The 11,202-nt window shown below is 50.9% G+C and overlaps 1 protein-coding gene and 1 long non-coding RNA gene across 3 annotated transcripts; both read left to right on the forward strand.

The window, feature by feature from the left end:
• Positions 1–9,978, forward strand: RILPL2 (Rab interacting lysosomal protein like 2). Of its 2 annotated transcripts, XM_036449225.2 has the most exons (4): positions 30–853; positions 5,213–5,364; positions 6,744–6,857; positions 9,675–9,978. In XM_036449225.2, exons 1-4 carry the CDS (start codon positions 527–529, stop codon positions 9,703–9,705), a joined length of 624 nt encoding a protein of 207 aa, XP_036305118.1. In that variant the 5' UTR covers positions 30–526; the 3' UTR covers positions 9,706–9,978. The 2 variants fall into 2 exon arrangements, with proteins under 2 accessions (XP_036305117.1, XP_036305118.1); XM_036449224.2 differs by lacking the exons at positions 6,744–6,857; positions 9,675–9,978 and having other exon boundaries at positions 1–853; positions 5,213–5,602.
• Positions 9,979–10,058: 80 nt separating this feature from the next.
• Positions 10,059–10,587, forward strand: LOC123652845. Its single transcript, XR_006742362.1, has 2 exons — positions 10,059–10,489; positions 10,520–10,587. It is a non-coding gene; the product is annotated as an uncharacterized LOC123652845 (long non-coding RNA).
• The last annotated feature ends 615 nt before the right edge of the window (positions 10,588–11,202 follow it).

Below are 11,202 nucleotides of genomic sequence, written 5' to 3' on the forward strand. Positions count from 1 at the left end.
CAGACATCAGAGACCCGACCTCCCTCCAGGTGCAAGGCCAGTTCTGCGGCTGGAAAGCCTGAGTGCAGAAAGGAAGAAGCTGGGTGCTTTTTTTTACTCCCTCTCTCGGAAATTCCGCCCCCTTCTCCGTGGAAACTCGGCGTCCGTAGCCGCGCGGTCGCCAGGGGCGGAGCTCCGCGCCGCAGCTCCTCCCCGAGAGTCTGCAGCGGCTGCCAGGCGGGGAGCCGCCGCGGCCAGCCGACCCTCTCCGTCCCTCTTCGCGGCTGCGCTCCCTTCCCGGCCACGTCCGTTCCCCCCAAACCACATCTTCGGGGCGCTCTCCGCCGGGTCCTCGGCCGCCGGGGCGCACGGGGCGTCGGGGCCCGAGCCGCGCGCTCCCCCCGCGGCCGCGCTGATTGGCCGCTCCGGGCCGTCCCCGCCGGGGCGGGCGGGCTCCGGCGGAAAGTTCTCCGTGTTCGGGGGGAAGTTGGACCTTCCGAGACTCGGAGACAGCAGCTCCCGAGGCTGCGGGGCTCTGTGCGCGGCCATGGAGGAGCCCCCTTTGCGGGAGGAGGAGGTGGAGGAGGAGGAGGAGGACGAGGCTGGGCCCGAGGGGGCCCTGGGCAAGAGCCCCTTCCAGCTGACGGCCGAGGACGTGTACGACATCTCCTACGTGGTGGGCCGCGAGCTGATGGCGCTGGGCAGCGACCCCCGGGTGACGCGGCTGCAGTTCAAGATCGTCCGCGTGCTGGAGATGCTGGAGGCGCTGGTGGACGAGGGCAGCCTGGCGGCCGAGGCGCTGCGGATGGAGCGGGACAGCCTGCGGAAGGAGGTGGAGGCGCTGCGCAGAGGGGGCGCGGCGGCCGGCCCCGAGGTGAGTGCGGGGGCCGGGGGCGCGGGGGGGGGGGCAGTGCCCGCTGGCACGGAGGCCCCTTCCCCTCCCCCCCCCTTTTAAAACAATTTATTGATTTTTTACAGAGAGAAAGAGAGAGGGATAGAGAGTTAGAAACGTCGATGAGAGAGAAACATCAGTCAGCTGCCTCCTGCACACCTCCTACTGGGGATGTGCCCAGCTACCAAGGTACATACATGCCCTTGACATTGAACCTGGGACCCTTCAGTCCGCAGGCCAACGCTCTATCCACTGAGCCAAACCGGTCAGGGCTCGCGCTCTCTTTTAAAATTCATTTTTAAAATTGATTTTAGAGAGGGAGAGGGAGAGGGAGAGTTAGAAACATCCATGATGAGAGCGAATCGTTGATTGTCTGCCTCCTGCACGCCCCACACAAACCGGGCTTAGGCCCTGACCAGGAATCATGATCTCCTGGGTCATAGGTCGACATTCAACCCCTGAGCAGCACCGGCTGGGCCCCTTTCCTCTCTTGACTATCAAAGCCCCTCCAAGCAGAGCACCTGCGAGTGTCCAGCCCTCAGACTGGAAACACTGTGACTGGAAACACTTGTGGGGCAGTCACCAGGTGCTGGGCCCTGCCCTGGCTGGTTGTGAATCGGTGGCCGCTGGCATGTTTTACCATGACGGAGAGCAGTGGTTCTCACGCTTTGGCAAGCATCACCGTCACCTGGTGTTCTCTAAAACACAGACCGCAGGGCCCCAGCCCCAGAGTTTTGTTTTTTTGTTTTTTTGTTTTTTTTTTTTGTTTCTTTTTAAAAAAATAGATTTTAGTGATTTTTTACAGAGAGGAAGAGAGAGGGAGAGAGAGTTAGAAACATCGACCAGCCGTCTCCTGCACACCCCCCACTCGGGATGTGCCCGCAACCAAGGTACATGCCCTGGACCAGATTCGAACCTGGGACCTTTCAGTCCGCAGGCCGACGCTCTATCCGCTGAGCCAAACCGGTTTTGGCCCAGCCCCAGAGTTTCTGATTCAGTAGGTCAGGACTGAGACCTGAGGATGTGTGTCTTAAACGAGCTTCCAGATAATGTTGATGCTATTGGTCCAGGCATCACACTGTGAGTGTCTTCGACCTAGATGAAGAAGTAAAGTTTGACTAAAGAGAAATTCGTGTTTATGACCACAAAAAAGACCTGTGTGAGAATATTCAGAGTAGCTTTATTCATAATTGTGCCAAAACTGGAAAGAATCCAAATGCACTGGAGAAATGGCTGAGTTTTTAAATGCTGGTATATCCATACAATGGAACACTACACCGCTCCGAAAAAGAACAGAGTGCTTATACACACAACTGTGTGGATGACCCTCCCAGGTGTTGCATTGAAAAACAGGAGGAGCCGAAACCGGTTTGGCTCAGTGGTAGAGCGTTGGTCTGCGGACTGAAAGGTCCCGGGTTCGATTCCGGTCAGGGGCATGTACGTTGGTTGCGAGCACATCCCCTGTAGGGGGTGTGCAAGAGGCAGCTGGTCGATGTTTCTCTCTCATCGATGTTTCTAGCTCTCTCTCTTTCTCCCTTCCTCTCTGTAAAAAATCAATAAAATATATTAAAAAAACAAACAAAAAGAAAACAGGAGTAGCTAGGCACAAAAGACAGCCTACCATATGTGAGATTTGAGGACAGGCAGAATAATCTTTACTTACAGAGGACAGATTGGCGCTAACCTAACCCCAAGGCGGGGACAGTAAGAGGGAGCAGAGAGGAAATGTACTGTGGCTTTGTGGATATAAACATATGGCAAATATCAAGCAGTAAATTCATGAGTACTAATATGTTTTACTCCATGTGTGTTATACCTCCATTTTACAAGATTACATTTCAGGAATCAACTTACCCAGCTTAACATGAAGCACTGTCATATTTCCTACTTTATGAGTTTTTAAATTCTTGTTGCAACTCACTAAGTTAATATCATTCTCAGTATAGGGTCTTCAGCCACAGTTTTAAAAATAAGATCTGCCTTAAAGGGCTCTCTCACTTAATCTTTATACTATACTAGAGGCCCATGCAGGACATTCACCCTCTCACAGTCCGGGAGCCCTCAGAGGGATGTCCAGCTGCCAGCTTAGGCCTGCTCCCCATGCCTAAGCCGGCAGTTGGACATCTTTAGTGCTGCTGTGGAGGCGGGAGCCTGACTTCTGGCTGAGTAGCGCTGACCACCAGGGGGAAGCTCCTGTGTTGAGCATCTGCCCACTGGTGGTCAGAGCATGTCATAACGACCGGTCATTCCACCGTTCAGTCAATTTGAATATTAGTTTTTTATTATATAGGTTTATACCCATTTGACAGAAATGGAGGCATAGAACAGGCAAATAATTTATTAAGAACTTGGAGCAAGGAGGAGGTGGAGGCAGGGTCTGAGCTCAGAGGTGCTGGTTTTAACCACACCATTCTGAAATGGTGCTTGGACCTTATGCTGCACCAGCATTTGTTGAGTGGCTGCACTGTGTGCGCTCTGGGCCATGGAAGTAGATCAGATGAGGGCCCTGCGTTCTGGAGGCTCACAGCTGGAGGGAGGGGTAAGACACACATTCCTCCAGAACTGGGATCCAAAGTCACAGACTGAGGAGCAAGCCCTGGAAGGCCATCGGCCAGGGTCACTGAAATTCCCAGGGAAGAGTGAAGGTTTCTCCTGCTGCACTCGAATTTCACCTACTCCTTAGCCACAGCCACAATGACATTTACAAATAAGGCCTAATATATACAGTTCTACAATATATATATATATATATATATATATATATACCTCACCTGAAGATATTTTTTCATTGATTTTTAGGGAGAGTAGAAGAGAGAGGGAAAGACAGAGAGAAACACTGATGTGAGAGAAGTACATTGATTGATTGCTTCCCGGACAGGGCCTGGGCCTGCAACCAAGGTACGCGCCCTTGGCCGGAATCGAACCCGGGACTCTTGAATCTGCAGGCCCACGCTCTATCCACTGAGCCAGTCTGGCTAGGGCTCTACTTTTGTGTCATCGTAGGAGGGGGTTGTATATCATGATGAGCAGCCTGGCTTTTGAGGCTCGAGAGCAGTTCAGGGATTCACCCAGCACCGCAGCTCACGCCCTGCGCCCTCCTCCCGACACCTTCAGTTCCAGGCACATGGACACGGAGGAGGCCCCACCAGGGACCATGGACAGTGTGACCTCCCATGGGGGCACAGTGGACAGGCTGCGTCAGCCAGCAGTTGAGATGGCACATTTTCCTCCCAAACCACAGTCTTCAGAATGGGGGGGGGGGGGGGGGGGAGGCAGAGAATGAATTTTTAGTTCCATTCGACAGTTCATGCAAATAGGTCTTATTTTTTATTTATTCTTCTAAATTATTATTTCAACTGTGATCACGTACACATAAAACTCACCGCTTTAACCATTTAAAAAATCAGTAGCATTCAGTGCATTCACATGGTTGTGCAACCATCACACCATCCTCTCCACAACTCTTCATCTTGCAAAACTGCAACTCTGTGCCTGTGAAATAGCAAGTCCCCGTTTCCCCCTCCCCCCAGCCTTTGGTAACTTCCGCTCTACTTTCTATCTCTATGAATTTGCCTATTTTAGGTACTTCCTGTAAGTAGACTCATGATATTTGTCCTCTAGTGGCTGGCTTCTTTCACTTAGCATAATGTCTTTAAGGTTCATCCATGTGTCACAACCTTCTTCCTGTTTTTTATTTTTATTTTTTATTTATTTTAAAAAAATATATTTTATTGATTTTGTACAGAGAGGAAGGGAGAGAGATAGAGTTAGAAACATTGATGAGAGAGAGTCATTGATCAGCTGCCTCTTGCACACCCCCTACTGGTGATATGCCCGCAACCAAGGTACATATCCTTGACCGGAATCGAACCCGGGTCCCTTCAGTCCCCAAGCCGACGCTCTATCCATTGAGCCAAACTGGTTTTGGCCTTCTTTCTGTTTTTTAAATCCTCCCTGGATGACATGCTGAGAGAAAGAGAGAGAGAGAGAGAGAGAGAGAGAGAGAAAGAGAGAAACATAGATGTGAGATTGGTTGCTTCCCATATGCGCCCTGACCTGGGCCACGGTGCAAGCCTGCAACCAAGGGACACGCCTTTGACGGGAACCAAACCCGGGACCCTTAGCCCACGGGCCGACGCTCTATCCACTGAGCCAAAGGAGCCCCGGCACTTTTCTTGGAGAATGGTACCTTTGCTTCTTTCCCACCAGCCAAGCACTCCCCACAGGCCACACCCCCTCTCGTTAGGGCCCCTGGGAGTCACCAAACCAGAGGCCGTAGCTTTCTGGGGTGGACAGCCCCTCCTCCCGAGGGAAGCTGCATCAGTGACATCTCTTCTCCAGGGGAGCCTGGGACCAGACAAGATGGTGGTGGACCTGACGGACCCCAACCGGCCGCGCTTCACGCTGCAGGAGCTGCGGGACGTGCTGCAGGAGCGCAACAAGCTCAAGGCGCAGCTGCTGCTGGCGCAGGAGGAGCTGCAGTGCTACAAGAGGTGGGCTCTGCCACCAGCGAGGGCGCCTTCCCACGTCCCTCACACGCCCCCTGTTTGTTCCAGCGCCATTCAGACAGCTTCTCCACGCCCACGGTGCCCAGCAGTGGGGTGTAGCGTGACCGAAACAGAGCAAGTGCGTGCCATCTAGGGAGACAGGCAGGCTGGCAGCAAGGAAGCCTGAAATAAGCACTCAGGACCCTGGTGTCAGTGCTCTCAGGAACATAACGCCAGGGGTGTGACCGAGACCCAAGTGCCGAGGGAGTTGGTGGGGAGGGACTTGTTTTATTTATTTATTTATTATTTTTAAAAACACTTCTTTATTTTTTTTATTCATTTTTATTTTCTTTAAATATATATTTTTATGGATTTCAGAGGAAGGGAGAGGGAGGAAAAAATAGAAATATCGACGATGAGAGAGAATCATTGATCCGCTGCCTCCTGCAACATGTGCCTTCACAGGAATCGAACCCAGGACCTTTCAGTCCTCAGGCTGACGCTCTAGCCACTGAGCCAAACCGGCGGTTAGGGCATAATACTTTTTTATTGATTTGAGGGGAGGGAGGGGGAGAGATAGAAACATTAATGATGAAAGAGAATTATTGATTGGTTGCTTCCTGCATGTCCCACACTGAGGATCAAGCCCACAACCCGGGTACGTGTGCCCTGGCCTGGAATAGAACCGTGACCTCCTTGTTCATAGGTCTATATTCAACCACAAAGCCAAGGGAGGGACTTGCTTTCAATTGGGTAGTTAGGGACAGCCCCTCTGGGGTGACAGGAAGCAGACAACCATGTATAGATTCAGTAGGACCAGAATGGAGTGAGAAGTTCAGAGAAGTTCAAAGTCAAGTGGGAACCAGCGTGGCCAGTTAAAGAGACCCAGCAGGGGGGAACCTGAAACGCAGGAGAGGGTGGTCCAGAAGAGACTGGGGACTGGGGACTGGTGCCTTGTCCGCCACAGGCAAGAGCTCCGATTTTATTGTAAGTGGGGAAGGTTTAATCGAGGGAATGACAAGGTCTGATGTACCGTTTTAAAGGATCGGTGAGGTGATTTTGATAACTGAACTATTTGGTTATGAGAGGATATCGTTGTCCTTTGGAAATACACACTGAATTCTTTAGGAATAAAAGTGTAAGCTGTTTCCAACTCTCAAGTGGTTCAAAAAGAAGGTAGATGCATGGAGGGTGGGGTGGGTGGGTGGGTGGAAAGATGAGATAAATGGGATAAACATAAGTAATCGGAGGATCTGGGATAAACTATGTGGGAAGTCTTTTTTATTAAAAAAATAATAATGACGATGAAGGTCCTTCACTTTCAGAACTGCACCAGTAAGAGGTCCGCAATAAAACAACCCATTTGTCTGCCCTCCCTTTCCCAGTGGCCTGATTCCAGCACGAGAAGGCCCAGCGGGAAGGAGAGGAAAGGACTCCGTGGTTGCCAGGGCCAGCGGCGCCAGCAGAAACAAGGAGGAGAAGACCATCATACGGAAGCTGTGAGTCACCGTGCTGCCCACTGCTGCTGCCGAATGCGTGGGGAGCGGAGTGGGGGGAAGGGAGGCAGGCCAGCCACCCGGGTGGGCAGGTCCTGCTCTCCCGGGGGTAGTGCCGCAGCCAATAAGAAAACTCAGTTCCAGCCCTGGCCAGTGCTTCTCAGTGGTTAGAGTGTCAGCCTGAGGACCGAAGGATCTCAGGTTCGATTCCTGGTCAAGGGCATGTACCCGGGTGCATCCCTGAGCCCTCTCAGGGTGCGTGTGGGAGGCAACCAATTGATGCTTCCCTCTCTCTTCCTTTCCTCTCTCTAAAGTCAAGAAATAAAATTTAAACATATGTATGAGCCCTCAAAATCTGATGTATATTTTGCATTTGCTGCACATTTCAGTAAGACTAGTCTTTTTTTTTTTTAATATATTTTATTGATTTTCTTACAGAGAGGAAGGGAGAGAGATAGAGAGCTAAAAACATCGATGAGAGAGAAACATCGACCAGCTGACTCTTGCACACCGCCTACCGGGGATGTGCCCACAACCAATGTACATGCCCTTGGCCCTTGGAATCGAACCTGGGACCTTCCAGTCCGCAGGCCGAGGCTCTGTTCACTGAGCCAAACCGGTTTCGGCAAGACTAGCCTTTCTAAAGGGCTCAAAAGCGAAATGTAGCTAGTGGCCGCCATATTGGATATCAGGCTTTAACCAGTACATGATACAATCCTTTGTCTTTTACAATTTTAAATTTTTAAAATCATGATAAAATATGTATAACATAAAATTTATGATTTTAACTATTTGTAAGTGTACAGTTTAGTCATAGTAAGTACATTTACATTTTTAAAAATATATTTTATTGATTTTTTGTACAGAGAGAAAGGGAGAAGGATAGAGTTAGAAACATTGATGAGAGAGAAATATCGATCAGCTGCCTCTTGCACACCCCCCACTGGGGATGTGCCTGCAACCAAGGTACATGCCCTTGAGGGAGATCGAACCTGGGACCTTTCAGTCAGCAGGCCGAGGCTCTATCCACTGAGCCAAACCGGTCAGGGCTACATTTGGATTGTTGTGCAGCCTTCCCCATTACCCATTCCCAGAATTTTTTCATCATCCCATCTTGGAATTCTGGGCTCATTAAACACTAACTTATCGCCCTGGCTGGTTTGGCTCAGTGGATAGAGCGTTGGCTTGTGGACTCAAGGGTCTTGGGTTCGATTCTGGTCGGGGGGCACATGCCCAGGTTGAGGGCTCAATGCCCCGTGGGGGGTGTGCAGGAGGCAGCCAATCAGTGATTCTCTCTCATCATTGATGTTTCTCTCCCTCTCCCTTCCTCTCTGATACCAATAAAAAAAAGATTATAAAAATAAATTATAAATAAATAAATAAACACTAACTCATCAATTCATCCTTTTTCCAGCCTCTGGCAACCACCAATCTACTTTCTTTTTTTTAAAAATTTAAAAAAATATATATATATTTTATTGATTTTTTACAGAGGAAGGGAGAGAGATAGAGAGCTAGAAACATCGATGAGTGAGAGACATCGACCAGCTGCCTCCTGCACACCCCCCACCGGGGATGTGCCCGCAACCAATGTACATGCCCTTGACCGGAATCGAACCTGGGACCCTTCAGTCCACAGACAGATGCTCTACCGCTGAGCCAAACCGGTTTCGGCTAAAAATGTTTTTATTGATTATGAGAGAGAGGAATGAAAAGGAGAGATAGAAACATCAATGAGAGAGGAACATCATTGATGGGCTGCCTCCTGCACAACTTCCACTGGGGATTGAGCCTCCAACCCAGAGATGTGCCCTGACCGTGAGACAGCCGGCTGCCTCTTGGTTCCTGGTCGGTGCTCAACCACTGAGCCACACTGGCTGGCTATTCTACTTTCTGACTTTATGAATTTAATGAGTTGAGGCACCTCATCTTAGTGGAATCACACAGTATTTGGATTTTTGTCTTTGTTCAGTGGATGGAACCAATGGGGAGCCATGGAAGGGCGGAAGCCGGGGGAAGACAGCTCCGCATAGTGACAGAGACATTTGGTTGCTATGCATGGATTGTAGGGGGCGGCAGGGAGGCTGCTGAGGTCTGGACTGGGGGTGGCAGTGGGGGAGATGAACGTGGTGGGGTTAGGGACATATTTGGGGCACGATGACTAAGATGTAGCAGATGGGGGGGCTGGCGCGGGAGGACTTGAGAAAAACTCCCAGGTTCCTGGCTCGAATGACTGGGCAGGAATGATGTCACTTCCTGAGAGAGGGCACTGGGGCGGGGAGGGGGGGATGGCTGAGCCCTGGGGCCTGGCTCCAAACCAGCTCAGGGCTCACACCAGCCGTTGCTGGCAGGGCTGTCAGCAGCACTCAGGGAGTCCTTCTTTGACAAGAAGCAAGAGCCTAGATCCCATCCTGACCTCTCAGCCTCCCCCTCCCCTGCCACGCCCAACCCTGACGAGCTTTGCTACATTCTCATAAATGGAAATAGCGCCCAGATTGTGCTTTCCCGGCAACCCCAGACATCATTGTTCCTTTTCCAAACTTTGCAGGAAAACACTGAAAGTCTGGTATTCAGATAGCTTGGTGTGCTTTATGTCTAATCCAAGAATTCACATGTAGTCTCTTATTTTTTGCAAAGACCCGTCTTACAGTCGTAGGTAGCATTGAGAAGCTAATGCTTCCTCTGCAATAAAAACCACCTAAAATTATCCAATAAAAAAAAAAGGTGGCAGAGTCCATCTGTTTGTATGCCCAGTGGTTAGCGGGTCCGATGCCCCTGCCTTGTCTGTCTGCTCCCTCTGACCCCTCTCTCTCCACCCAGGTTCTCCTTCCGGTCTGGGAAGCAGCCATAGACGTAAGGCGGCGGTTCTCAGATCGTAGAAGACAACCCACCAGGCAGACTTCCCAGCCTGCTCAGGGCCGCCGGACCCACTGCCCTGGCTCATGTGTTTCCCCTCGGCGCCGTCCGAGGAGCGAGGAGGTGAGGTTCTCTCTCATCGCTGTCTCCCTGGCTGCCGAACTGGACACCCCGAAGGCTTGGCCAGGGCAGGGCAAGTGGCACCTAGAAACCAAGAAAGCAGAAGGAAAAGAAAAGAAAAGAAAAAGAAAAAGAAAAAAAAAGGAAAGAAAGCAGAAGGAGAAAAAAAACACAACACAAAAAACAAAAAAACAAAAAAAAAAACGAAAAAAAAAGGAAAAGAAAAGAAAAAAAAAGGAAGAAAAAAAAAAAGGAAAGAAAGCAGAAGGAGAAAAAAACACAACAGGAAAAAAACAAAACAAAAAAAAAAACACGAAAGCAGAAGGAAAGTGTTGGGGCCACACCTGCCCACGCCAGCCGTCGAGGATCTCAGGCTCCGCCTCTCCGGTCCCACACTTGACCTTGCTCACCAGCCCAAAGGGAGAGAGAGAGGCGAGAAAGCTGGAAAGTGTGGTATCGACCTTCCGGGGACTTCACTGACATGTAGTGACTTTCTGACTTTGGTAACCTGACTTTCTTTACGAGGAGATTTTTATATTAAAGTAAAACGACTTCCCTGCTCTAAGTATGTTAGAGTTGTCTCCTAGCCTGCATGACCTTGTGTAAGGCACTGTCTCCTTTCAGGGTCTGGGTTCCACGTCTGTCAGCTGTGTGTGTGTGTGTGTGTGTGTGTGTGTGTGTGTGTGTAGGCATCCGGTGTCTCTCTGGCGCATTGACTCTAAGCGATGTACCACAATTCTGTGCGTCGGTGTGAGAGAGAAAATGCTACAGATTATAACATGGAGGCACTATGGATTTTAAAACTCATTCTGATTACAGAGATGTTCAATGCGAAAAAGATGTACATTTAGGAATTGACGAAGTGCAGGGTATAGGGAGTGGGTGCCTGCCCTAGGCAGAGAAATGAATGAGCCCGGGGAGCGGTGTCCTGGGTAAAGGCGGCTGGCGCACTGCTGCAGGGACCTCCTCCTCCACTCCGTCACAGCCCGGGGCTGGTACTCCCCCTCCACCCCCCTCCCCGTTTACAGAACAGGAAACTGAGACTCCAGGAGCTGGCTGCCCAGGACGTAAATGCCTAAGGCCTGGTTCTTACCGAGGAGCTGTGCAAGCCGAGTTCTCCGAAAATCCCTGACGTGAATCACAAACGCAATCCGTGGCAGGCCTGGCCTGCGCCGTCCGAGCTCCCCTGCGGGCTGGGTGGTTATTCCCACGGCCGCCCAGGTCCCGGCACTGCGGGGCTGAGGGACTTGGCCAAGGTCCCAGCTCGAAAGTGATGGGAAAGAGGCTCAGGTGCAGACTTCCCAGCCCAGTCCTCAACCCCTTGGTGTCCTGAGAAAAGTCTGCCACCTTTCAGAGTCTGATCAAGGATGCC

This window comes from Pipistrellus kuhlii, unplaced genomic scaffold (genome assembly GCF_014108245.1).
Source record: "Pipistrellus kuhlii isolate mPipKuh1 unplaced genomic scaffold, mPipKuh1.p scaffold_m20_p_20, whole genome shotgun sequence".
NCBI lineage: Eukaryota > Metazoa > Chordata > Mammalia > Chiroptera > Vespertilionidae > Pipistrellus > Pipistrellus kuhlii.

Coding starts and splice junctions, on each gene's coding strand:
- RILPL2 (XM_036449224.2), top strand. CDS start 527: ATGGAGGAGCCCCCTTTGCGGGAGGAGGAGGTGGAGGAGGAGGAGGAG. Junction 854..5,212: donor GCGCGGCGGCCGGCCCCGAG/GTGAGTGCGGGG, acceptor TCTCTTCTCCAG/GGGAGCCTGGGACCAGACAA.